General features: G+C 45.8%; 1 protein-coding gene across 1 annotated transcript; it reads left to right on the forward strand.

The window, feature by feature from the left end:
• Positions 1 to 902: 902 nt before the first annotated feature.
• Positions 903 to 16,542, forward strand: LOC121535906 (dystrotelin; the record flags this gene model as incomplete). The annotated part of the gene is made up of 8 exons (XM_045216420.1): positions 903 to 921; positions 2,788 to 2,862; positions 2,951 to 3,152; positions 3,237 to 3,322; positions 3,390 to 3,481; positions 3,596 to 3,667; positions 6,343 to 6,506; positions 16,524 to 16,542. Coding segments are annotated over exons 1-8 (729 nt in total), but the record flags the coding sequence as incomplete, so codon positions are not given.
• Between the last annotated feature and the right edge of the window lie 10,757 nt (positions 16,543 to 27,299).

Below are 27,299 nucleotides of genomic sequence, written 5' to 3' on the forward strand. Positions count from 1 at the left end.
ACTTCTATTTAACCAGATTCTTGTTTATCATGTCCAACAATGCCAAGCTCGGGTTCCAAGCTCTTCACCACACCTTCCACTTCTCTTAACTGGCCCTCATTCACTTCCATTTCCCCTCCAGAACTCGGTCTGGTGCACGGCTCACTTCCACGCCCCATCTCCATTTGCATCGCCACCTTCCTCAGATTCAAATCCAACCTCTGCTTTCCTCATTCTCTTCCACCTCTTCTTCCTCTCTTCCACCTCCTCTTCCTCTTCTTCCTCCCTTCCACCTCTTCTTCCTCTCTTCCACCTCTTCTTCCTCTCTTCCACCTCTTCTTCCTCTCTTCCACCTCTTCTTCCTCTCTTCTTCATCTCTTCCACCTCTTCTTCCTCTCTACTTCCTCTCTTCCACCTTTTCTTCCTCTCTTTCCACCTCCATTCCTCCTCAGAAATCGAAGTTTCTGTATCCCTGTCGTAATATTCCTGTTCTTGTTTCATGATTCCTCCTACGTCCGCCTGCATACATGTCTCTCGCGCCTTCTTTCATCTCCGATCAATTAATCCGGTTGGCTAACAAATCTAAATCCGGTCCCAGATCTTACCATCTGACAGCTTTTTTGTCCAATCATGTGTCCATCTGTATTTTGGAAAAAATAGAGAGATGGCGCTGTTGTGCCGTGGGAAACGTTAGGCTACTAAAGTAACTATAATACAGTAAGTAAAGTAAGTTAAATTACAAAATGCAGTAAGTTCAATTACAAAATACAGTACGTTTAATTACAAAATACAGTAAGTTCAATTACAAAATACAGTAAAGTTAAGTAAGGTAAAGTTACTACAGTATAAGCCCTACTCCTTGTAATGTTATGTGTGTAAATGACCTTTATCACTCTTTACTCAGGTACAAGCGTGATACCCTCATGGATCTGGACAGCATTGGTGAGTAAGTTCTACGTTAGAGCTCAGAGGGTCACATTCAGTAAAGGACTCTATTCTATTCTGTTTTATCTCTTGTTGTGCATTGTGTGCCCTACCCATGTATTACGATATCTACATACAGTGGGGAAAAAAAGTATTTAGTCAGCCACCAATTGTGCAAGTTCTCCCACTTAAAAAGATGAGAGAGGCCTGTAATGTTCATCATAGGTACACGTCAACTATGACAGACAAAATGAGAAAAAAAATCCAGAAAATCACATTGTAAGATTTTTAATGAATTTATTTGCAAATTATGGTGGAAAATAAGTATTTGGTCACCTACAAACAAGCAAGATTTCTGGCTCTCACAGACCTGTAACTTCTTATTTAAGAGGCTCCTCTGTCCTCCACTCGTTACCTGTATTAATGGCACCTGTTTGAACTTGTTATCAGTATAAAAGACACCTGCCCACAACCTCAAACAGTCACACTCCAAACTCCACTATGGCCAAGACCAAAGAGCTGTCAAAGGACACCAGAAACAAAATTGTAGACCTGCACCATGCTGGGAAGACTGAATCTGCAATGGGTAAGCAGCTTGGTTTGAAGAAATCAACTGTGGGAGCAATTATTAGGAAATGGAAGACATACAAGACCACTGATAATCTCCGTCGATCTGGGGCTCCACGCAAGATCTCACCCCGTGGGGTCAAAATGATCACAAGAACGGTGAGCAAAAATCCCAGAACCACACGGGGGACCTAGTGAATGACCTGCAGAGAGCTGGGACCAAAGTAACAAAGCCTACCATCAGTAACACACTACGCCGCCAGGGACTCAAATCCTGCAGTGCCAGACGTGTCCCCCTGCTTAAGCCAGTACATGTCCAGGCCCGTCTGAAGTTTGCTAGAGTGCATTTGGATGATCCAGAAGAGGATTGGGAGAATGTCATATGGTCAGATGAAACCAAAATATAACTTTTTGGTAAAAACTCAACTCGTCGTGTTTGGAGGACAAAGAATGCTGAGTTGCATCCAAAGAACACCATACCTACTGTGAAGCATGGGGGTGGAAACATCATGCTTTGGGGCTGTTTTTCTGCAAAGGGACCAGGACGACTGATCCGTGTAAAGGAAAGAATGAATGGGGCCATGTATCGTGAGATTTTGAGTGAAAACCTCCTTCCATCAGCAAGGGCATTGAAGATGAAACGTGGCTGGGTCTTTCAGCATGACAATGATCCCAAACACACCGCCCGGGCAACGAAGGAGTGGCTTCGTAAGAAGCATTTCAAGGTCCTGGAGTGGCCTAGCCAGTCTCCAGATCTCAACCCCATAGAAAATCTTTGGAGGGAGTTGAAAGTCTGTGTTGCCCAGCGACAGCCCCAAAACATCACTGCTCTAGAGGAGATCTGCATGGAGGAATGGGCCAAAATACCAGCAACAGTGTGTGAAAACCTTGTGAAGACTTACAGAAAACGTTTGACCTGTGTCATTGCCAACAAAGGGTATATAACAAAGTATTGAGAAACTTTTGTTATTGACCAAATACTTATTTTCCACCATAATTTGCAAATAAATTCATTAAAAATCTTACAATGTGATTTTCTGGATTTTTTTTCTCATTTTGTCTGTCATAGTTGACGTGTACCTATGATGAAAATTACAGGCCTCTCTCATCTTTTTAAGTGGGAGAACTTGCACAATTGGTGGCTGACTAAATACATTTTTTCCCCACTGTATACGGCCTTGTCGCAAGCTATGTCTAGTTCTGTGGTCCATGCTCTATGTTCTAACTCTAGTGTTCTAGTTCTATATTATGTGTTCTACCTCAGTATTCTGTGTGTTACCTGTGTTCCAAACCTCCTTTTGTGTGTGTTCTTTTCAGAGGGGTTGAATGAAGTGCGTCCTGCTGTGTACCGCACTGCAATGAAGCTCCGCTCCTTACAGAAACTCTGCCATAGTGAGTGTGTGTGTTTGAATTAAATGTTTTTTAGATGTGTGTAATCTGTTACAGTGTATGTTTGTAATGCTCTGAATGTGTGTTACAGTGCATGTTGTGACACTGCGGGAGCTCATCCCAGCCCTGCGCTCTCTGGGAGGAGCCGGGGACCCTAGGGCGGGGCTTAGTGAACAGGAAGTGATGCAGGGCATAAACAGGATGTTCCAAAGCGTGTCACAGGAAGTACCTGGTCAGGTGTCAGCAGAGGCGCCAGAACAGACTTGCAGACTGCTGTACAGACTGTATGACCGGTGAGGACACACACACAAACACACACACACTACTGTTCAAACACACACTGCGTCTGTAAACTAAAGGGTGTATGTCTTCCCCAGGGGACAGACTGGCACTGTCTGTCGCAGGTCAGTTGAAGTTGCTCTCATCTCTCTCTCAGCAGACACACTCTCAGCCAAACACAAGGGTAAGTAACACACACACACACACACACACGACATACACTCTGTGTTCATTCCCTGTGTGTGTTGCAGCTCTGGTTCGTCTGGCAGAGAGGTGCAGTGGGAGAGAGAGTGGCACAGTGAGCAGGAGTGGTCTCAGAGTCCTACTGCAAGACCTCAGCCAGGTTAGAGACACACACAGAGACACAGACACACACACCTGAGTACTACCTCACAAGATTATCACGGTCTAGCCTGTGTCTGTATGTGTGTGTGTGTGTGTGTGTGTGTGTGTGTAGGTGCCGGCTGTAGTGCAGGAGAACCATGTGTTTGGCTCAGCTGAGACAGCCGTTCGTTCCTGCTTCAGTGGGGTAAGTGTGTGTGTGATTGTCAGTAGCAAATGAGTATCATCCCCTGTCAAAAAGAATGATTTATGACCTATGACTTAATGTGTACTGATAATGGTCATGGGCAGGGACGGCTTGTTCAATAGGGCGATATGGGCGACGCACTGCCAAACGGGAAAAGGAAGGGATTTTTTTTCTAATCAATTATATCACGGCAACAGCAGTTATCAGTGTTCACGTCTGATCTGCCAGCCACTAAATGTCAAATCAGGCTAAAGTCGTGCTTCAAATGGCCCCGCCCGTTTTTTGGGCGATTTCAGTCAGGTTGAAAATCGCCCAGAAGTCTCTCATAGCCTGTCATGTAAAATCTATTTTTTTCACATTTCAAAGCTTTCAATACATTCTCTATGGGTGTCTGTGGGCATGCACTTACCGCTTTCGTCATACGTGACGTAACGTTGAACGTAACTAAGACAATGGCGGCTAGCAGCGTCTATGTTGCGACCTGCAGTGTGGCGTTATTTTATGTTTTTAATTTGTAGACTTAGTTTACAAACATTCTGCAAACATTCTGCTTTGGACTGATCTTCGGTTTTGGACTGATCTTGTTGATCGTGTACATACCCGCTACTGAACGGACTAAATAATGAAAACGCTGCTGGCAGCGGAATCCCAATACAGCTGGGAGACTTGGCTGGATGACAGAGTCCCGGACAGAGAGGTGGAGCCGGCCGGCTTCACCCTGGTCAGAGCGGACCGCGATCCTGGTAAGAGAGCGACTCTGTACCCCGACATTGAACTGCTTTCTGTGTCATTGAACCTTACTATTGTTGATAAAACAAGTTTACTGGAGAACGGAGACCAAGTAGAGACTTTTGGACAAGGTGGATAATTGTATAATATAAGGCAGTTTATTCAGAGGTAAAGATATCTGGAATCGCGTGCACGGACCCGTTCGTCAAACTCGTAGGGAGTTTATCAGAAGAGCCCCTAAACATTGTGTGCTGACATTTTATACAATAAAATGAAGTAGGTTGAATCTAGTAGTTCTGATCTTCTGATTGGTCCTGATGAGTTGGGCGAGGTCACCTCCAGGCTAGTGTCACTGTTGCATTGGCTCTGAGTCGGGTTCTCTGTCTTCAGATGTTCAGCCTAAGAGAAGAGGATTTGTGTGTGTGTGTGTGTGTTTGTTATCAGTGTGTGTGTGTGTGTGTGTGTGTGTTTATCAGTGATGATGTGTGTGTGTGTGTGTGTGTGTGTGTGGGTGTGTGTGTGTGTGTCCTCAGGGCAAGAACTCGTGAGTTGGAAGAACTGAGAGACCTATGGCGTGGGTGTTATCCTTAGCCACCTGCTGACAAGATAGGACTCTTGTTCATTGTATTGAATACAAAGGCCCAACACAAAATGGGTCATGCACAAGATTTTAGTCAGACCAAGCTATAACATTATATATTTACTACGACAGTACATTCAACCAAAAGCTAATATAACAAAGGCATCAGAGATTATTTATAATCTGTCACAGAAACTGGAATCCATCTCCCCAGATCAGTCAATAAATGCTTCTGGTATTGACTTATATGCTGCCCCTGTCTTCATGTTGTTGCTGGACATATCTTTTTTAAAATGTGTGTAGGTCACCTAAATCATCAGAAAAATTGCCCCTCCTGAGAATTTTTTCAGGAGCCGCCACTGGTCATGGGGTTAGGGGGGTTTGGTCATGGGGTTAGGGGGGGATGGTCACGGGGTTAGGGGGGTTTGGTCATGGGGTTAGGGGGTGACTAAATAATTTGTTTAAATCACAGGAGAAGACATTCTTTACCCATGAGTTCACAACAGGAGGAGACATTGTTTACCCATGAGTTCACAACAGGAGGAGACATTGTTTACCCATGAGTTCACAACAGGAGGAGACATTCTTTACCCATGAGTTCACAACAGGAGGAGACATTGTTTACCCATGAGTTCACAACAGGAGGAGACATTCTTTACCCATGAGTTCACAACAGGAGGATACATTGTTTACCCATGAGTTCACAACAGGAGGAGACATTCTTTACCCATGAGTTCACAACAGGAGTTTACAACACCACTCTCACACCCCTCCTTTTTTAAATGTATTTATTTTTGACTAAATGTTTCGAGTTTGAACCATCTTTAGATACGTTCCCTTGATCACAGCATCTGTGACTAAATGATCCATCCTGTTGACAGGTGAACAAGGTTAGGGTTAGGAGAATAGGGTCAGAAGAACAGGGTTAGGGTTAGGAGAACAGGGTCAGGAGAACCGGGTCAGGGTTAGGAGAATAGGGTTAGGGTTAGGACAATAGGGTTAGTGTTAGGACAATAGGGTTAGGAGAACAGGGTTAGGGTTAGGAGAACAGGGTCAGGAGAACAGGGTCAGGGTTAGGAGAATAGGGTCAGGAGAACTGGGTCAGGGTTAGGAGAACAGGGTCAGGAGAACCGGGTCAGGGTTAGGAGAATAGGGTTAGGGTTAGGACAATAGGGTTAGGAGAATACATTATTATTTTCTTTCTTCATTCTTTTTGATAGGGTATAGTCCTCATTTACTACTGTATTCACATGTAGATGATGAGCGTTTATGTAAATAATCAGCAGTTGTGCATAGATGCTGAAGGTGTGTACATTTAATTGGTGTGTGTGTGTGTGTGTGTGTGTGTGTGTGTGTGTGTGTGTAGGTGCTGAGTGCGTGTGTGTGTGAGGAGCATGTCCTCTCATGGCTGCAGTGTGAGCCCTGTCTGTTGCTGTGGCTCCCCATCCTGTACCGCCTGTCAGTCAGTGAGAACGTCACACACTCCGTACGCTGCCACACCTGCAAGGCCTACCCCATCACTGGACTCAGGTGTGTGTCTGTTTGTGTGCGCCATTTGTAGGTATTTTGCTGCATGATGTGTGAGTGTCTGTGTGGTGTGTGTGTGTGTCTGTGTAGTGTGTGTGTGTGTTTATGTGTATGTCTCAGACTCTCTGTGTTTGTTGTAGGTATCACTGCATGATGTCTGTGACTGTGTATTGTGTGTATGTGTGTGTTGATGTGTGTGTGTGTGTGTCTCAGACTCTCTCTCTCTCTCTGTGTTGTAGGTATCGCTGTATGAAGTGTGTCTCAGACTCTCTCTCTCTGTGTTGTAGGTATCGCTGTATGAAGTGTGTCTCAGACTCTCTCTCTCTGTGTTGTAGGTATCGCTGTATGAAGTGTGTCTCAGACTCTCTCTCTGTGTTGTAGGTATCGCTGTATGAAGTGTGTCTCAGACTCTCTCTCTCTGTGTTGTAGGTATCGCTGTATGAAGTGTGTCTCAGACTCTCTCTCTCTCTGTGTTGTAGGTATCGCTGTATGAAGTGTGTCTCAGACTCTCTCTCTCTCTGTGTTGTAGGTATCGCTGTATGAAGTGTGTCTCAGACTCTCTCGCTCTCTCTGTGTTGTAGGTATCTCTGTATGAAGTGTGTCTCAGACTCTCTCTCTCTCTGTGTTGTAGGTATCGCTGTATGAAGTGTGTCTCAGACTCTCTCTCTCTGTGTGTTGTAGGTATCGCTGTATGAAGTGTGTCTCAGACTCTCTCTCTCTCTGTGTTGTAGGTATCGCTGTATGAAGTGTGTCTCAGACTCTCTCTCTCTCTCTGTGTTGTAGGTATCGCTGTATGAAGTGTGTCTCAGACTCTCTCTCTCTCTCTGTGTTGTAGGTATCGCTGTATGAAGTGTGTCTCAGATCTCTCTCTCTCTGTGTTGTAGGTATCGCTGTATGAAGTGTGTCTCAGACTCTCTCTCTCTCTGTGTTGTAGGTATCGCTGTATGAAGTGTGTCTCAGACTCTCTCTCTGTGTGTTGTAGGTATCGCTGTATGAAGTGTGTCTCAGATCTCTCTCTCTGTGTTGTAGGTATCGCTGTATGAAGTGTGTCTCAGACTCTCTCTCTCTCTGTGTTGTAGGTATCGCTGTATGAAGCGTGTCTCAGACTCTCTCTCTCTGTGTTGTAGGTATCGCTGTATGAAGTGTGTCTCAGACTCTCTCTCTCTCTCTGTGTTGTAGGTATCGCTGTATGAAGTGTGTCTCAGACTCTCTCTCTCTCTCTGTGTTGTAGGTATCGCTGTATGAAGTGTGTCTCAGACTCTCTCTCTCTCTGTGTTGTAGGTATCGCTGTATGAAGTGTGTCTCAGACTCTCTCTCTCTCTCTGTGTTGTAGGTATCGCTGTATGAAGTGTGTCTCAGACTCTCTCTCTCTCTGTGTTGTAGGTATCGCTGTATGAAGTGTGTCTCAGACTCTCTCTCTCTCTGTGTTGTAGGTATCGCTGTATGAAGTGTGTCTCAGTCTCTCTCTCTCTCTGTGTTGTAGGTATCGCTGTATGAAGTGTGTCTCAGACTCTCTCTCTCTCTGTGTTGTAGGTATCGCTGTATGAAGTGTGTCTCAGACTCTCTCTCTCTCTGTGTTGTAGGTATCGCTGTATGAAGTGTGTCTCAGACTCTCTCTCTCTCTCTGTGTTGTAGGTATCGCTGTATGAAGTGTGTCTCAGACTCTCTCTCTCTCTGTGTTGTAGGTATCGCTGTATGAAGTGTGTCTCAGACTCTCTCTCTCTCTGTGTTGTAGGTATCGCTGTATGAAGTGTGTCTCAGACTCTCTCTCTCTCTGTGTTGTAGGTATCGCTGTATGAAGTGTGTCTCAGACTCTCTCTCTCTCTGTGTTGTAGGTATCGCTGTATGAAGTGTGTCTCAGACTCTCTCTCTCTCTGTGTTGTAGGTATCGCTGTATGAAGTGTGTCTCAGACCTCTCTCTCTCTCTGTGTTGTAGGTATCGCTGTATGAAGTGTGTCTCAGACTCTCTCTCTCTCTGTGTTGTAGGTATCGCTGTATGAAGTGTGTCTCAGACTCTCTCTCTCTCTCTGTGTTGTAGGTATCGCTGTATGAAGTGTGTCTCAGACTCTCTCTCTCTCTGTGTTGTAGGTATCGCTGTATGAAGTGTGTCTCAGACTCTCTCTCTCTCTGTGTTGTAGGTATCGCTGTATGAAGTGTGTCTCAGACTCTCTCTCTCTCTCTGTGTTGTAGGTATCGCTGTATGAAGTGTGTCTCAGACTCTCTCTCTCTCTCTGTGTTGTAGGTATCGCTGTATGAAGTGTGTCTCAGACTCTCTCTCTCTCTGTGTTGTAGGTATCGCTGTATGAAGTGTGTCTCAGACTCTCTCTCTCTCTCTGTGTTGTAGGTATCGCTGTATGAAGTGTGTCTCAGACTCTCTCTCTCTCTCTGTGTTGTAGGTATCGCTGTATGAAGTGTGTCTCAGACTCTCTCTCTCTCTGTGTTGTAGGTATCGCTGTATGAAGTGTGTCTCAGACTCTCTCTCTCTCTGTGTTGTAGGTATCGCTGTATGAAGTGTGTCTCAGACTCTCTCTCTCTCTGTGTTGTAGGTATCGCTGTATGAAGTGTGTCTCAGACTCTCTCTCTCTCTGTGTTGTAGGTATCGCTGTATGAAGTGTGTCTCAGACTCTTCTCTCTCTCTGTGTTGTAGGTATCGCTGTATGAAGTGTGTCTCAGACTCCTCTCTCTCTCTCTGTGTTGTAGGTATCGCTGTATGAAGTGTGTCTCAGACTCTCTCTCTCTCTGTGTTGTAGGTATCGCTGTATGAAGTGTGTCTCAGACCTCTCTCTCTCTCTGTGTTGTAGGTATCGCTGTATGAAGTGTGTCTCAGACCTCTCTCTCTCTCTGTGTTGTAGGTATCGCTGTATGAAGTGTGTCTCAGACTCTCTCTCTCTCTGTGTTGTAGGTATCGCTGTATGAAGTGTGTCTCAGACTCTCTCTCTCTCTCTGTGTTGTAGGTATCGCTGTATGAAGTGTGTCTCAGACTCTCTCTCTCTCTGTGTTGTAGGTATCGCTGTATGAAGTGTGTCTCAGACTCTCTCTCTCTCTGTGTTGTAGGTATCGCTGTATGAAGTGTGTCTCAGACTCTCTCTCTCTCTGTGTTGTAGGTATCGCTGTATGAAGTGTGTCTCAGACTCTCTCTCTCTCTGTGTTGTAGGTATCGCTGTATGAAGTGTGTCTCAGACTCTCTCTCTCTCTGTGTTGTAGGTATCGCTGTATGAAGTGTGTCTCAGACCTCTCTCTCTCTCTGTGTTGTAGGTATCGCTGTATGAAGTGTGTCTCAGACTCTCTCTCTCTCTCCTGTGTTGTAGGTATCGCTGTATGAAGTGTGTCTCAGACTCTCTCTCTCTCTGTGTTGTAGGTATCGCTGTATGAAGTGTGTCTCAGACTCTCTCTCTCTCTCTGTGTTGTAGGTATCGCTGTATGAAGTGTGTCTCAGACCTCTCTCTCTCTCTGTGTTGTAGGTATCGCTGTATGAAGTGTGTCTCAGACTCTCTCTCTCTCTGTGTTGTAGGTATCGCTGTATGAAGTGTGTCTCAGACTCTCTCTCTCTCTGTGTTGTAGGTATCGCTGTATGAAGTGTGTCTCAGACTCTCTCTCTCTCTGTGTTGTAGGTATCGCTGTATGAAGTGTGTCTCAGACTCTCTCTCTCTCTGTGTTGTAGGTATCGCTGTATGAAGTGTGTCTCAGACTCTCTCTCTCTCTGTGTTGTAGGTATCGCTGTATGAAGTGTGTCTCAGACTCTCTCTCTCTCTGTGTTGTAGGTATCGCTGTATGAAGTGTGTCTCAGACTCTCTCTCTCTCTGTGTTGTAGGTATCGCTGTATGAAGTGTGTCTCAGACTCTCTCTCTCTCTGTGTTGTAGGTATCGCTGTATGAAGTGTGTCTCAGACTCTCTCTCTCTCTGTGTTGTAGGTATCGCTGTATGAAGTGTGTCTCAGACTCTCTCTCTCTCTGTGTTGTAGGTATCGCTGTATGAAGCGTGTCTCAGACTCTCTCTCTCTCTGTGTTGTAGGTATCGCTGTATGAAGTGTGTCTCAGACTCTCTCTCTCTCTCTGTGTTGTAGGTATCGCTGTATGAAGTGTGTCTCAGACTCTCTCTCTCTCTGTGTTGTAGGTATCGCTGTATGAAGTGTGTCTCAGACTCTCTCTCTCTCTGTGTTGTAGGTATCGCTGTATGAAGTGTGTCTCAGACTCTCTCTCTCTCTGTGTTGTAGGTATCGCTGTATGAAGTGTGTCTCAGACTCTCTCTCTCTCTGTGTTGTAGGTATCGCTGTATGAAGTGTGTCTCAGACTCTCTCTCTCTCTGTGTTGTAGGTATCGCTGTATGAAGTGTGTCTCAGACTCTTCTCTCTCTGTGTTGTAGGTATCGCTGTATGAAGTGTGTCTCAGATCTCTCTCTCTCTGTGTTGTAGGTATCGCTGTATGAAGTGTGTCTCAGACTCTCTCTCTCTCTGTGTTGTAGGTATCGCTGTATGAAGTGTGTCTCAGACTCTCTCTCTCTCTGTGTTGTAGGTATCGCTGTATGAAGTGTGTCTCAGACTCTCTCTCTCTCTGTGTTGTAGGTATCGCTGTATGAAGTGTGTCTCAGACTCTCTCTCTCTCTGTGTTGTAGGTATCGCTGTATGAAGTGTGTCTCAGACTCTCTCTCTCTCTCTGTGTTGTAGGTATCGCTGTATGAAGTGTGTCTCAGACTCTCTCTCTCTCTGTGTTGTAGGTATCGCTGTATGAAGTGTGTCTCAGACTCTCTCTCTCTCTGTGTTGTAGGTATCGCTGTATGAAGTGTGTCTCAGACTCTCTCTCTCTCTGTGTTGTAGGTATCGCTGTATGAAGTGTGTCTCAGACTCTCTCTCTCTCTGTGTTGTAGGTATCGCTGTATGAAGTGTGTCTCAGACTCTCTCTCTCTCTGTGTTGTAGGTATCGCTGTATGAAGTGTGTCTCAGACTCTCTCTCTCTCTGTGTTGTAGGTATCGCTGTATGAAGTGTGTCTCAGACCTCTCTCTCTCTCTGTGTTGTAGGTATCGCTGTATGAAGTGTGTCTCAGACTCTCTCTCTCTCTCTGTGTTGTAGGTATCGCTGTATGAAGTGTGTCTCAGACTCTCTCTCTCTCTGTGTTGTAGGTATCGCTGTATGAAGTGTGTCTCAGACTCTCTCTCTCTCTGTGTTGTAGGTATCGCTGTATGAAGTGTGTCTCAGACTCTCTCTCTCTCTGTGTTGTAGGTATCGCTGTATGAAGTGTGTCTCAGACTCTCTCTCTCTCTGTGTTGTAGGTATCGCTGTATGAAGTGTGTCTCAGACTCTCTCTCTCTCTCTGTGTTGTAGGTATCGCTGTATGAAGTGTGTCTCAGACCTCTCTCTCTCTCTGTGTTGTAGGTATCGCTGTATGAAGTGTGTCTCAGACTCTCTCTCTCTCTGTGTTGTAGGTATCGCTGTATGAAGTGTGTCTCAGACTCTCTCTCTCTCTCTGTGTTGTAGGTATCGCTGTATGAAGTGTGTCTCAGACTCTCTCTCTCTCTGTGTTGTAGGTATCGCTGTATGAAGTGTGTCTCAGACTCTCTCTCTCTCTCTGTGTTGTAGGTATCGCTGTATGAAGTGTGTCTCAGACTCTCTCTCTCTCTCTGTGTTGTAGGTATCGCTGTATGAAGTGTGTCTCAGACTCTCTCTCTCTCTCTGTGTTGTAGGTATCGCTGTATGAAGTGTGTCTCAGACTCTCTCTCTCTCTGTGTTGTAGGTATCGCTGTATGAAGTGTGTCTCAGACTCTCTCTCTCTCTGTGTTGTAGGTATCGCTGTATGAAGTGTGTCTCAGTCTCTCTCTCTCTCTGTGTTGTAGGTATCGCTGTATGAAGTGTGTCTCAGACTCTCTCTCTCTCTGTGTTGTAGGTATCGCTGTATGAAGTGTGTCTCAGACTCTCTCTCTCTCTGTGTTGTAGGTATCGCTGTATGAAGTGTGTCTCAGACTCTCTCTCTCTCTCTGTGTTGTAGGTATCGCTGTATGAAGTGTGTCTCAGATCTCTCTCTCTCTCTGTGTTGTAGGTATCGCTGTATGAAGTGTGTCTCAGACCTCTCTCTCTCTCTGTGTTGTAGGTATCGCTGTATGAAGTGTGTCTCAGACTCTCTCTCTCTCTGTGTTGTAGGTATCGCTGTATGAAGTGTGTCTCAGACCTCTCTCTCTCTCTGTGTTGTAGGTATCGCTGTATGAAGTGTGTCTCAGACCTCTCTCTCTCTCTGTGTTGTAGGTATCGCTGTATGAAGTGTGTCTCAGACTCTCTCTCTCTCTGTGTTGTAGGTATCGCTGTATGAAGTGTGTCTCAGACTCTCTCTCTCTCTCTGTGTTGTAGGTATCGCTGTATGAAGTGTGTCTCAGACTCTCTCTCTCTCTGTGTTGTAGGTATCGCTGTATGAAGTGTGTCTCAGACTCTCTCTCTCTCTGTGTTGTAGGTATCGCTGTATGAAGTGTGTCTCAGACTCTCTCTCTCTCTGTGTTGTAGGTATCGCTGTATGAAGTGTGTCTCAGACTCTCTCTCTCTCTGTGTTGTAGGTATCGCTGTATGAAGTGTGTCTCAGACTCTCTCTCTCTCTGTGTTGTAGGTATCGCTGTATGAAGTGTGTCTCAGACCTCTCTCTCTCTCTGTGTTGTAGGTATCGCTGTATGAAGTGTGTCTCAGACTCTCTCTCTCTCTGTGTTGTAGGTATCGCTGTATGAAGTGTGTCTCAGACTCTCTCTCTCTCTGTGTTGTAGGTATCGCTGTATGAAGTGTGTCTCAGACCTCTCTCTCTCTCTGTGTTGTAGGTATCGCTGTATGAAGTGTGTCTCAGACTCTCTCTCTCTCTCTGTGTTGTAGGTATCGCTGTATGAAGTGTGTCTCAGACTCTCTCTCTCTCTGTGTTGTAGGTATCGCTGTATGAAGTGTGTCTCAGACTCTCTCTCTCTCTGTGTTGTAGGTATCGCTGTATGAAGTGTGTCTCAGACTCTCTCTCTCTCTCTGTGTTGTAGGTATCGCTGTATGAAGTGTGTCTCAGACTCTCTCTCTCTCTGTGTTGTAGGTATCGCTGTATGAAGTGTGTCTCAGACTCTCTCTCTCTCTGTGTTGTAGGTATCGCTGTATGAAGTGTGTCTCTCTCTCTCTCTCTCTCTGTGTTGTAGGTATCGCTGTATGAAGTGTGTCTCAGACTCTCTCTCTCTCTGTGTTGTAGGTATCGCTGTATGAAGTGTGTCTCAGACTCTCTCTCTCTCTGTGTTGTAGGTATCGCTGTATGAAGTGTGTCTCAGACTCTCTCTCTCTCTCTGTGTTGTAGGTATCGCTGTATGAAGTGTGTCTCAGACTCTCTCTCTCTCTCTGTGTTGTAGGTATCGCTGTATGAAGTGTGTCTCAGACTCTCTCTCTCTCTGTGTTGTAGGTATCGCTGTATGAAGTGTGTCTCAGACTCTCTCTCTCTCTGTGTTGTAGGTATCGCTGTATGAAGTGTGTCTCAGACTCTCTCTCTCTCTGTGTTGTAGGTATCGCTGTATGAAGTGTGTCTCAGACTCTCTCTCTCTGTGTTGTAGGTATCGCTGTATGAAGTGTGTCTCAGACTCCTCTCTCTCTCTGTGTTGTAGGTATCGCTGTATGAAGTGTGTCTCAGACTCTCTCTCTCTCTGTGTTGTAGGTATCGCTGTATGAAGTGTGTCTCAGACTCTCTCTCTCTCTGTGTTGTAGGTATCGCTGTATGAAGTGTGTCTCAGACCTCTCTCTCTCTCTGTGTTGTAGGTATCGCTGTATGAAGTGTGTCTCAGACTTTCTCTCTCTCTCTGTGTTGTAGGTATCGCTGTATGAAGTGTGTCTCAGACTCTCTCTCTCTCTGTGTTGTAGGTATCGCTGTATGAAGTGTGTCTCAGACTCTCTCTCTCTCTGTGTTGTAGGTATCGCTGTATGAAGTGTGTCTCAGACTCTCTCTCTCTCTGTGTTGTAGGTATCGCTGTATGAAGTGTGTCTCAGACTCTCTCTCTCTCTGTGTTGTAGGTATCGCTGTATGAAGTGTGTCTCAGACTCTCTCTCTCTCTGTGTTGTAGGTATCGCTGTATGAAGTGTGTCTCAGACTCTCTCTCTCTCTCTGTGTTGTAGGTATCGCTGTATGAAGTGTGTCTCAGACTCTCTCTCTCTCTGTGTTGTAGGTATCGCTGTATGAAGTGTGTCTCAGACTTCTCTCTCTCTCTGTGTTGTAGGTATCGCTGTATGAAGTGTGTCTCAGACTCTCTCTCTCTCTGTGTTGTAGGTATCGCTGTATGAAGTGTGTCTCAGACTCTCTCTCTCTCTGTGTTGTAGGTATCGCTGTATGAAGTGTGTCTCAGACTCTCTCTCTCTCTGTGTTGTAGGTATCGCTGTATGAAGTGTGTCTCAGACTCTCTCTCTCTCTGTGTTGTAGGTATCGCTGTATGAAGTGTGTCTCAGACCTCTCTCTCTCTCTGTGTTGTAGGTATCGCTGTATGAAGTGTGTCTCAGACTCTCTCTCTCTCTGTGTTGTAGGTATCGCTGTATGAAGTGTGTCTCAGACTCTCTCTCTCTCTGTGTTGTAGGTATCGCTGTATGAAGTGTGTCTCAGACTCTCTCTCTCTCTCTGTGTTGTAGGTATCGCTGTATGAAGTGTGTCTCAGACTCTCTCTCTCTCTCTGTGTTGTAGGTATCGCTGTATGAAGTGTGTCTCAGACTCTCTCTCTCTCTGTGTTGTAGGTATCGCTGTATGAAGTGTGTCTCAGACTCTCTCTCTCTCTGTGTTGTAGGTATCGCTGTATGAAGTGTGTCTCAGACCTCTCTCTCTCTCTGTGTTGTAGGTATCGCTGTATGAAGTGTGTCTCAGACCTCTCTCTCTCTCTGTGTTGTAGGTATCGCTGTATGAAGTGTGTCTCAGATCTCTCTCTCTCTCTGTGTTGTAGGTATCGCTGTATGAAGTGTGTCTCAGACTCTCTCTCTCTCTCTGTGTTGTAGGTATCGCTGTATGAAGTGTGTCTCAGACTCTCTCTCTCTCTGTGTTGTAGGTATCGCTGTATGAAGTGTGTCTCAGACTCTCTCTCTCTCTCTGTGTTGTAGGTATCGCTGTATGAAGTGTGTCTCAGATCTCTCTCTCTCTCTGTGTTGTAGGTATCGCTGTATGAAGTGTGTCTCAGACTCTCTCTCTCTCTGTGTTGTAGGTATCGCTGTATGAAGTGTGTCTCAGACTCTCTCTCTCTCTGTGTTGTAGGTATCGCTGTATGAAGTGTGTCTCAGACTCTCTCTCTCTCTCTGTGTTGTAGGTATCGCTGTATGAAGTGTGTCTCAGACCTCTCTCTCTCTCTGTGTTGTAGGTATCGCTGTATGAAGTGTGTCTCAGACTCTCTCTCTCTCTGTGTTGTAGGTATCGCTGTATGAAGTGTGTCTCAGACTCTCTCTCTCTCTGTGTTGTAGGTATCGCTGTATGAAGTGTGTCTCAGACTCTCTCTCTCTCTGTGTTGTAGGTATCGCTGTATGAAGTGTGTCTCAGACCTCTCTCTCTCTCTGTGTTGTAGGTATCGCTGTATGAAGTGTGTCTCAGACTCTCTCTCTCTCTGTGTTGTAGGTATCGCTGTATGAAGTGTGTCTCAGACTCTCTCTCTCTCTGTGTTGTAGGTATCGCTGTATGAAGTGTGTCTCAGACCTCTCTCTCTCTCTGTGTTGTAGGTATCGCTGTATGAAGTGTGTCTCAGACTCTCTCTCTCTCTGTGTTGTAGGTATCGCTGTATGAAGTGTGTCTCAGACTCTCTCTCTCTCTGTGTTGTAGGTATCGCTGTATGAAGTGTGTCTCAGACTCTCTCTCTCTCTGTGTTGTAGGTATCGCTGTATGAAGTGTGTCTCAGACTCTCTCTCTCTCTCTGTGTTGTAGGTATCGCTGTATGAAGTGTGTCTCAGACTCTCTCTCTCTCTGTGTTGTAGGTATCGCTGTATGAAGTGTGTCTCAGACTCTCTCTCTCTCTGTGTTGTAGGTATCGCTGTATGAAGTGTGTCTCAGACTCTCTCTCTCTCTGTGTTGTAGGTATCGCTGTATGAAGTGTGTCTCAGACTCTCTCTCTCTCTCTGTGTTGTAGGTATCGCTGTATGAAGTGTGTCTCAGACCTCTCTCTCTCTCTGTGTTGTAGGTATCGCTGTATGAAGTGTGTCTCAGACTCTCTCTCTCTCTCTGTGTTGTAGGTATCGCTGTATGAAGTGTGTCTCAGATCTCTCTCTCTCTCTGTGTTGTAGGTATCGCTGTATGAAGTGTGTCTCAGACTCTCTCTCTCTCTGTGTTGTAGGTATCGCTGTATGAAGTGTGTCTCAGACTCTCTCTCTCTCTGTGTTGTAGGTATCGCTGTATGAAGTGTGTCTCAGACTCTCTCTCTCTCTGTGTTGTAGGTATCGCTGTATGAAGTGTGTCTCAGACTCTCTCTCTCTCTGTGTTGTAGGTATCGCTGTATGAAGTGTGTCTCAGACTCTCTCTCTCTCTGTGTTGTAGGTATCGCTGTATGAAGTGTGTCTCAGACTCTCTCTCTCTCTGTGTTGTAGGTATCGCTGTATGAAGTGTGTCTCAGACCTCTCTCTCTCTCTGTGTTGTAGGTATCGCTGTATGAAGTGTGTCTCAGACTCTCTCTCTCTCTGTGTTGTAGGTATCGCTGTATGAAGTGTGTCTCAGACTCTCTCTCTCTCTGTGTTGTAGGTATCGCTGTATGAAGTGTGTCTCAGACTCTCTCTCTCTCTGTGTTGTAGGTATCGCTGTATGAAGTGTGTCTCAGACTCTCTCTCTCTCTCTGTGTTGTAGGTATCGCTGTATGAAGTGTGTCTCAGACTCTCTCTCTCTCTGTGTTGTAGGTATCGCTGTATGAAGTGTGTCTCAGACTCTCTCTCTCTCTGTGTTGTAGGTATCGCTGTATGAAGTGTGTCTCAGACTCTCTCTCTCTCTGTGTTGTAGGTATCGCTGTATGAAGTGTGTCTCAGACTCTCTCTCTCTCTGTGTTGTAGGTATCGCTGTATGAAGTGTGTCTCAGACTCTCTCTCTCTCTCTGTGTTGTAGGTATCGCTGTATGAAGTGTGTCTCAGACTCTCTCTCTCTCTCTGTGTTGTAGGTATCGCTGTATGAAGTGTGTCTCAGACTCTCTCTCTCTCTGTGTTGTAGGTATCGCTGTATGAAGTGTGTCTCAGACTCTCTCTCTCTCTGTGTTGTAGGTATCGCTGTATGAAGTGTGTCTCAGACTCTCTCTCTCTCTGTGTTGTAGGTATCGCTGTATGAAGTGTGTCTCAGACTCTCTCTCTCTCTGTGTTGTAGGTATCGCTGTATGAAGTGTGTCTCAGACTCTCTCTCTCTCTGTGTTGTAGGTATCGCTGTATGAAGTGTGTCTCAGACTCTCTCTCTCTCTGTGTTGTAGGTATCGCTGTATGAAGTGTGTCTCAGACTCTCTCTCTCTCTGTGTTGTAGGTATCGCTGTATGAAGTGTGTCTCAGACTCTCTCTCTCTCTGTGTTGTAGGTATCGCTGTATGAAGTGTGTCTCAGACCTCTCTCTCTCTCTGTGTTGTAGGTATCGCTGTATGAAGTGTGTCTCAGACCTCTCTCTCTCTCTGTGTTGTAGGTATCGCTGTATGAAGTGTGTCTCAGACTCTCTCTCTCTCTGTGTTGTAGGTATCGCTGTATGAAGTGTGTCTCAGACCTCTCTCTCTCTCTGTGTTGTAGGTATCGCTGTATGAAGTGTGTCTCAGACTCTCTCTCTCTCTGTGTTGTAGGTATCGCTGTATGAAGTGTGTCTCAGACTCTCTCTCTCTCTGTGTTGTAGGTATCGCTGTATGAAGTGTGTCTCAGACTCTCTCTCTCTCTGTGTTGTAGGTATCGCTGTATGAAGTGTGTCTCAGACTCTCTCTCTCTCTGTGTTGTAGGTATCGCTGTATGAAGTGTGTCTCAGACTCTCTCTCTCTCTCTGTGTTGTAGGTATCGCTGTATGAAGTGTGTCTCAGACTCTCTCTCTCTCTGTGTTGTAGGTATCGCTGTATGAAGTGTGTCTCAGACTCTCTCTCTCTCTCTGTGTTGTAGGTATCGCTGTATGAAGTGTGTCTCAGACTCTCTCTCTCTCTCTGTGTTGTAGGTATCGCTGTATGAAGTGTGTCTCAGACTCTCTCTCTCTCTGTGTTGTAGGTATCGCTGTATGAAGTGTGTCTCAGACTCTCTCTCTCTCTGTGTTGTAGGTATCGCTGTATGAAGTGTGTCTCAGACTTCTCTCTCTCTCTGTGTTGTAGGTATCGCTGTATGAAGTGTGTCTCAGACCTCTCTCTCTCTCTGTGTTGTAGGTATCGCTGTATGAAGTGTGTCTCAGACTCTCTCTCTCTCTGTGTTGTAGGTATCGCTGTATGAAGTGTGTCTCAGACTCTCTCTCTCTCTGTGTTGTAGGTATCGCTGTATGAAGTGTGTCTCAGACCTCTCTCTCTCTCTGTGTTGTAGGTATCGCTGTATGAAGTGTGTCTCAGACTCTCTCTCTCTCTGTGTTGTAGGTATCGCTGTATGAAGTGTGTCTCAGACTCTCTCTCTCTCTGTGTTGTAGGTATCGCTGTATGAAGTGTGTCTCAGACTCTCTCTCTCTCTCTGTGTTGTAGGTATCGCTGTATGAAGTGTGTCTCAGACTCTCTCTCTCTCTGTGTTGTAGGTATCGCTGTATGAAGTGTGTCTCAGACTCTCTCTCTCTCTGTGTTGTAGGTATCGCTGTATGAAGTGTGTCTCAGACTCTCTCTCTCTCTGTGTTGTAGGTATCGCTGTATGAAGTGTGTCTCAGACTCTCTCTCTCTCTGTGTTGTAGGTATCGCTGTATGAAGTGTGTCTCAGACTCTCTCTCTCTCTCGTGTTGTAGGTATCGCTGTATGAAGTGTGTCTCAGACTCTCTCTCTCTCTCTGTGTTGTAGGTATCGCTGTATGAAGTGTGTCTCAGACCTCTCTCTCTCTCTGTGTTGTAGGTATCGCTGTATGAAGTGTGTCTCAGACTCTCTCTCTCTCTGTGTTGTAGGTATCGCTGTATGAAGTGTGTCTCAGACTCTCTCTCTCTCTGTGTTGTAGGTATCGCTGTATGAAGTGTGTCTCAGACTCTCTCTCTCTCTGTGTTGTAGGTATCGCTGTATGAAGTGTGTCTCAGACTCTCTCTCTCTCTGTGTTGTAGGTATCGCTGTATGAAGTGTGTCTCAGACTCTCTCTCTCTCTGTGTTGTAGGTATCGCTGTATGAAGTGTGTCTCAGATCTCTCTCTCTCTCTGTGTTGTAGGTATCGCTGTATGAAGTGTGTCTCAGACTCTCTCTCTCTCTGTGTTGTAGGTATCGCTGTATGAAGTGTGTCTCAGACTCTCTCTCTCTCTGTGTTGTAGGTATCGCTGTATGAAGTGTGTCTCAGACTCTCTCTCTCTCTGTGTTGTAGGTATCGCTGTATGAAGTGTGTCTCAGACTCTCTCTCTCTCTGTGTTGTAGGTATCGCTGTATGAAGTGTGTCTCAGACTCTCTCTCTCTCTGTGTTGTAGGTATCGCTGTATGAAGTGTGTCTCAGACTCTCTCTCTCTCTGTGTTGTAGGTATCGCTGTATGAAGTGTGTCTCAGACTCTCTCTCTCTCTGTGTTGTAGGTATCGCTGTATGAAGTGTGTCTCAGACTCTCCTCTCTCTCTGTGTTGTAGGTATCGCTGTATGAAGTGTGTCTCAGACTCTCTCTCTCTCTGTGTTGTAGGTATCGCTGTATGAAGTGTGTCTCAGACTCTCTCTCTCTCTGTGTTGTAGGTATCGCTGTATGAAGTGTGTCTCAGACTCTCTCTCTCTCTGTGTTGTAGGTATCGCTGTATGAAGTGTGTCTCAGACTCTCTCTCTCTCTGTGTTGTAGGTATCGCTGTATGAAGTGTGTCTCAGACTCTCTCTCTCTCTGTGTTGTAGGTATCGCTGTATGAAGTGTGTCTCAGACTCTCTCTCTCTCTGTGTTGTAGGTATCGCTGTATGAAGTGTGTCTCAGACTCTCTCTCTCTCTGTGTTGTAGGTATCGCTGTATGAAGTGTGTCTCAGACTCTCTCTCTCTCTGTGTTGTAGGTATCGCTGTATGAAGTGTGTCTCAGACTCTCTCTCTCTCTGTGTTGTAGGTATCGCTGTATGAAGTGTGTCTCAGACTCTCTCTCTCTCTGTGTTGTAGGTATCGCTGTATGAAGTGTGTCTCAGACTCTCTCTCTCTCTGTGTTGTAGGTATCGCTGTATGAAGTGTGTCTCAGACTCTCTCTCTCTCTGTGTTGTAGGTATCGCTGTATGAAGTGTGTCTCAGACTCTCTCTCTCTCTGTGTTGTAGGTATCGCTGTATGAAGTGTGTCTCAGACTCTCTCTCTCTCTGTGTTGTAGGTATCGCTGTATGAAGTGTGTCTCAGACTCTCTCTCTCTCTGTGTTGTAGGTATCGCTGTATGAAGTGTGTCTCAGACTCTCTCTCTCTCTGTGTTGTAGGTATCGCTGTATGAAGTGTGTCTCAGACCTCTCTCTCTCTCTGTGTTGTAGGTATCGCTGTATGAAGTGTGTCTCAGACTCTCTCTCTCTCTGTGTTGTAGGTATCGCTGTATGAAGTGTGTCTCAGACTCTCTCTCTCTCTGTGTTGTAGGTATCGCTGTATGAAGTGTGTCTCAGACTCTCTCTCTCTCTGTGTTGTAGGTATCGCTGTATGAAGTGTGTCTCAGATCTCTCTCTCTCTGTGTTGTAGGTATCGCTGTATGAAGTGTGTCTCAGACTCTCTCTCTCTCTGTGTTGTAGGTATCGCTGTATGAAGTGTGTCTCAGACTCTCTCTCTCTCTGTGTTGTAGGTATCGCTGTATGAAGTGTGTCTCAGACTCTCTCTCTCTCTGTGTTGTAGGTATCGCTGTATGAAGTGTGTCTCAGATCTCTCTCTCTCTCTGTGTTGTAGGTATCGCTGTATGAAGTGTGTCTCAGACTCTCTCTCTCTCTGTGTTGTAGGTATCGCTGTATGAAGTGTGTCTCAGACTCTCTCTCTCTCTGTGTTGTAGGTATCGCTGTATGAAGTGTGTCTCAGACTCTCTCTCTCTCTGTGTTGTAGGTATCGCTGTATGAAGTGTGTCTCAGACTCTCTCTCTCTCTGTGTTGTAGGTATCGCTGTATGAAGTGTGTCTCAGACTCTCTCTCTCTCTGTGTTGTAGGTATCGCTGTATGAAGTGTGTCTCAGACTCTCTCTCTCTCTCTGTGTTGTAGGTATCGCTGTATGAAGTGTGTCTCAGACTCTCTCTCTCTCTGTGTTGTAGGTATCGCTGTATGAAGTGTGTCTCAGACTCTCTCTCTCTCTGTGTTGTAGGTATCGCTGTATGAAGTGTGTCTCAGACTCTCTCTCTCTCTGTGTTGTAGGTATCGCTGTATGAAGTGTGTCTCAGACTCTCTCTCTCTCTGTGTTGTAGGTATCGCTGTATGAAGTGTGTCTCAGACTCTCTCTCTCTCTGTGTTGTAGGTATCGCTGTATGAAGTGTGTCTCAGACTCTCTCTCTCTCTGTGTTGTAGGTATCGCTGTATGAAGTGTGTCTCAGATCTCTCTCTCTCTCTGTGTTGTAGGTATCGCTGTATGAAGTGTGTCTCAGACTCTCTCTCTCTCTGTGTTGTAGGTATCGCTGTATGAAGTGTGTCTCAGACCTCTCTCTCTCTCTGTGTTGTAGGTATCGCTGTATGAAGTGTGTCTCAGACTCTCTCTCTCTCTCTGTGTTGTAGGTATCGCTGTATGAAGTGTGTCTCAGACTCTCTCTCTCTCTGTGTTGTAGGTATCGCTGTATGAAGTGTGTCTCAGACTCTCTCTCTCTCTGTGTTGTAGGTATCGCTGTATGAAGTGTGTCTCAGACTCTCTCTCTCTCTGTGTTGTAGGTATCGCTGTATGAAGTGTGTCTCAGACTCTCTCTCTCTCTGTGTTGTAGGTATCGCTGTATGAAGTGTGTCTCAGACTCTCTCTCTCTCTGTGTTGTAGGTATCGCTGTATGAAGTGTGTCTCAGACTCTCTCTCTCTCTGTGTTGTAGGTATCGCTGTATGAAGTGTGTCTCAGACTCTCTCTCTCTCTGTGTTGTAGGTATCGCTGTATGAAGTGTGTCTCAGACTCTCTCTCTCTCTGTGTTGTAGGTATCGCTGTATGAAGTGTGTCTCAGACTCTCTCTCTCTCTGTGTTGTAGGTATCGCTGTATGAAGTGTGTCTCAGACTCTCTCTCTCTCTCTGTGTTGTAGGTATCGCTGTATGAAGTGTGTCTCAGACTCTCTCTCTCTCTGTGTTGTAGGTATCGCTGTATGAAGTGTGTCTCAGACTCTCTCTCTCTCTGTGTTGTAGGTATCGCTGTATGAAGTGTGTCTCAGACTCTCTCTCTCTCTGTGTTGTAGGTATCGCTGTATGAAGTGTGTCTCAGACCTCTCTCTCTCTCTGTGTTGTAGGTATCGCTGTATGAAGTGTGTCTCAGACTCTCTCTCTCTCTCTGTGTTGTAGGTATCGCTGTATGAAGTGTGTCTCAGACCTCTCTCTCTCTCTGTGTTGTAGGTATCGCTGTATGAAGTGTGTCTCAGACTCTCTCTCTCTCTGTGTTGTAGGTATCGCTGTATGAAGTGTGTCTCAGACTCTCTCTCTCTCTGTGTTGTAGGTATCGCTGTATGAAGTGTGTCTCAGACTCTCTCTCTCTCTCTGTGTTGTAGGTATCGCTGTATGAAGTGTGTCTCAGACTCTCTCTCTCTCTGTGTTGTAGGTATCGCTGTATGAAGTGTGTCTCAGACTCTCTCTCTCTCTGTGTTGTAGGTATCGCTGTATGAAGTGTGTCTCAGACTCTCTCTCTCTCTGTGTTGTAGGTATCGCTGTATGAAGTGTGTCTCAGACTCTCTCTCTCTCTGTGTTGTAGGTATCGCTGTATGAAGTGTGTCTCAGACTCTCTCTCTCTCTGTGTTGTAGGTATCGCTGTATGAAGTGTGTCTCAGACTCTCTCTCTCTCTGTGTTGTAGGTATCGCTGTATGAAGTGTGTCTCAGACTCTCTCTCTCTCTGTGTTGTAGGTATCGCTGTATGAAGTGTGTCTCAGACTCTCTCTCTCTCTGTGTTGTAGGTATCGCTGTATGAAGTGTGTCTCAGACTCTCTCTCTCTCTGTGTTGTAGGTATCGCTGTATGAAGTGTGTCTCAGACCTCTCTCTCTCTCTGTGTTGTAGGTATCGCTGTATGAAGTGTGTCTCAGACTCTCTCTCTCTCTGTGTTGTAGGTATCGCTGTATGAAGTGTGTCTCAGACTCTCTCTCTCTCTGTGTTGTAGGTATCGCTGTATGAAGTGTGTCTCAGACTCTCTCTCTCTCTGTGTTGTAGGTATCGCTGTATGAAGTGTGTCTCAGACCTCTCTCTCTCTCTGTGTTGTAGGTATCGCTGTATGAAGTGTGTCTCAGACTCTCTCTCTCTCTGTGTTGTAGGTATCGCTGTATGAAGTGTGTCTCAGACTCTCTCTCTCTCTCTGTGTTGTAGGTATCGCTGTATGAAGTGTGTCTCAGACTCTCTCTCTCTCTGTGTTGTAGGTATCGCTGTATGAAGTGTGTCTCAGACTCTCTCTCTCTCTGTGTTGTAGGTATCGCTGTATGAAGTGTGTCTCAGTCTCTCTCTCTCTCTGTGTTGTAGGTATCGCTGTATGAAGTGTGTCTCAGACTCTCTCTCTCTCTGTGTTGTAGGTATCGCTGTATGAAGTGTGTCTCAGACCTCTCTCTCTCTCTGTGTTGTAGGTATCGCTGTATGAAGTGTGTCTCAGACTCTCTCTCTCTCTGTGTTGTAGGTATCGCTGTATGAAGTGTGTCTCAGACTCTCTCTCTCTCTGTGTTGTAGGTATCGCTGTATGAAGTGTGTCTCAGACTCTCTCTCTCTCTGTGTTGTAGGTATCGCTGTATGAAGTGTGTCTCAGACTCTCTCTCTCTCTGTGTTGTAGGTATCGCTGTATGAAGTGTGTCTCAGACTCTCTCTCTCTCTGTGTTGTAGGTATCGCTGTATGAAGTGTGTCTCAGACTCTCTCTCTCTCTCTGTGTTGTAGGTATCGCTGTATGAAGTGTGTCTCAGACTCTCTCTCTCTCTGTGTTGTAGGTATCGCTGTATGAAGTGTGTCTCAGACTCTCTCTCTCTCTGTGTTGTAGGTATCGCTGTATGAAGTGTGTCTCAGACTCCTCTCTCTCTCTCTGTGTTGTAGGTATCGCTGTATGAAGTGTGTCTCAGACTCTCTCTCTCTCTGTGTTGTAGGTATCGCTGTATGAAGTGTGTCTCAGACTCTCTCTCTCTCTCTGTGTTGTAGGTATCGCTGTATGAAGTGTGTCTCAGACTCTCTCTCTCTCTGTGTTGTAGGTATCGCTGTATGAAGTGTGTCTCAGACTCTCTCTCTCTCTGTGTTGTAGGTATCGCTGTATGAAGTGTGTCTCAGACTCTCTCTCTCTCTGTGTTGTAGGTATCGCTGTATGAAGTGTGTCTCAGACTCCTCTCTCTCTCTGTGTTGTAGGTATCGCTGTATGAAGTGTGTCTCAGACTCTCTCTCTCTCTGTGTTGTAGGTATCGCTGTATGAAGTGTGTCTCAGACTCTCTCTCTCTGTGTTGTAGGTATCGCTGTATGAAGTGTGTCTCAGACTCTCTCTCTCTCTGTGTTGTAGGTATCGCTGTATGAAGTGTGTCTCAGACTCTCTCTCTCTCTGTGTTGTAGGTATCGCTGTATGAAGTGTGTCTCAGACTCTCTCTCTCTCTGTGTTGTAGGTATCGCTGTATGAAGTGTGTCTCAGACTCTCTCTCTCTCTGTGTTGTAGGTATCGCTGTATGAAGTGTGTCTCAGACTCTCTCTCTCTCTGTGTTGTAGGTATCGCTGTATGAAGTGTGTCTCAGACTCTCTCTCTCTCTCTGTGTTGTAGGTATCGCTGTATGAAGTGTGTCTCAGACTCTCTCTCTCTCTGTGTTGTAGGTATCGCTGTATGAAGTGTGTCTCAGACTCTCTCTCTCTCTGTGTTGTAGGTATCGCTGTATGAAGTGTGTCTCAGACTCTCTCTCTCTCTGTGTTGTAGGTATCGCTGTATGAAGTGTGTCTCAGACTCTCTCTCTCTCTGTGTTGTAGGTATCGCTGTATGAAGTGTGTCTCAGACTCTCTCTCTCTCTCTGTGTTGTAGGTATCGCTGTATGAAGTGTGTCTCAGACTCTCTCTCTCTCTGTGTTGTAGGTATCGCTGTATGAAGTGTGTCTCAGACTCTCTCTCTCTCTGTGTTGTAGGTATCGCTGTATGAAGTGTGTCTCAGACTCTCTCTCTCTCTGTGTTGTAGGTATCGCTGTATGAAGTGTGTCTCAGACTCTCTCTCTCTCTGTGTTGTAGGTATCGCTGTATGAAGTGTGTCTCAGACTCTCTCTCTCTCTGTGTTGTAGGTATCGCTGTATGAAGTGTGTCTCAGACTCTCTCTCTCTCTGTGTTGTAGGTATCGCTGTATGAAGTGTGTCTCAGACTCTCTCTCTCTCTGTGTTGTAGGTATCGCTGTATGAAGTGTGTCTCAGACTCTCTCTCTCTCTGTGTTGTAGGTATCGCTGTATGAAGTGTGTCTCAGACTTCTCTCTCTCTGTGTTGTAGGTATCGCTGTATGAAGTGTGTCTCAGACTCTCTCTCTCTCTCTGTGTTGTAGGTATCGCTGTATGAAGTGTGTCTCAGACCTCTCTCTCTCTCTGTGTTGTAGGTATCGCTGTATGAAGTGTGTCTCAGACTCTCTCTCTCTCTGTGTTGTAGGTATCGCTGTATGAAGTGTGTCTCAGACTCTCTCTCTCTCTGTGTTGTAGGTATCGCTGTATGAAGTGTGTCTCAGACTCTCTCTCTCTCTGTGTTGTAGGTATCGCTGTATGAAGTGTGTCTCAGACTCTCTCTCTCTCTCTCTGTGTTGTAGGTATCGCTGTATGAAGTGTGTCTCAGACTCTCTCTCTCTCTGTGTTGTAGGTATCGCTGTATGAAGTGTGTCTCAGACTCTCTCTCTCTCTGTGTTGTAGGTATCGCTGTATGAAGTGTGTCTCAGACTCTCTCTCTCTCTGTGTTGTAGGTATCGCTGTATGAAGTGTGTCTCAGACTCTCTCTCTCTGTGTTGTAGGTATCGCTGTATGAAGTGTGTCTCAGACTCTCTCTCTCTCTGTGTTGTAGGTATCGCTGTATGAAGTGTGTCTCAGCTCTCTCTCTCTCTCTCTGTGTTGTAGGTATCGCTGTATGAAGTGTGTCTCAGACTCTCTCTCTCTCTGTGTTGTAGGTATCGCTGTATGAAGTGTGTCTCAGACTCTCTCTCTCTCTGTGTTGTAGGTATCGCTGTATGAAGTGTGTCTCAGACTCTCTCTCTCTCTGTGTTGTAGGTATCGCTGTATGAAGTGTGTCTCAGACTCTCTCTCTCTCTGTGTTGTAGGTATCGCTGTATGAAGTGTGTCTCAGACTCTCTCTCTCTGTGTTGTAGGTATCGCTGTGGATAGAGCTGAAGTGTGTCTCAGACTCTCTCTCTCTCTGTGTTGTAGGTATCGCTGTATGAAGTGTGTCTCAGACTCTCTCTCTCTGTGTTGTAGGTATCGCTGTATGAAGTGTGTCTCAGACTCTCTCTCTCTGTGTTGTAGGTATCGCTGTATGAAGTGTGTCTCAGACTCTCTCTCTCTCTGTGTTGTAGGTATCGCTGTATGAAGTGTGTCTCAGACTCTCTCTCTCTCTGTGTTGTAGGTATCGCTGTATGAAGTGTGTCTCAGACTCTCTCTCTCTCTCTGTGTTGTAGGTATCGCTGTATGAAGTGTGTCTCAGACTCTCTCTCTCTCTGTGTTGTAGGT

Source organism: Coregonus clupeaformis, unplaced genomic scaffold, assembly GCF_020615455.1.
Source record: "Coregonus clupeaformis isolate EN_2021a unplaced genomic scaffold, ASM2061545v1 scaf0705, whole genome shotgun sequence".
NCBI lineage: Eukaryota > Metazoa > Chordata > Actinopteri > Salmoniformes > Salmonidae > Coregonus > Coregonus clupeaformis.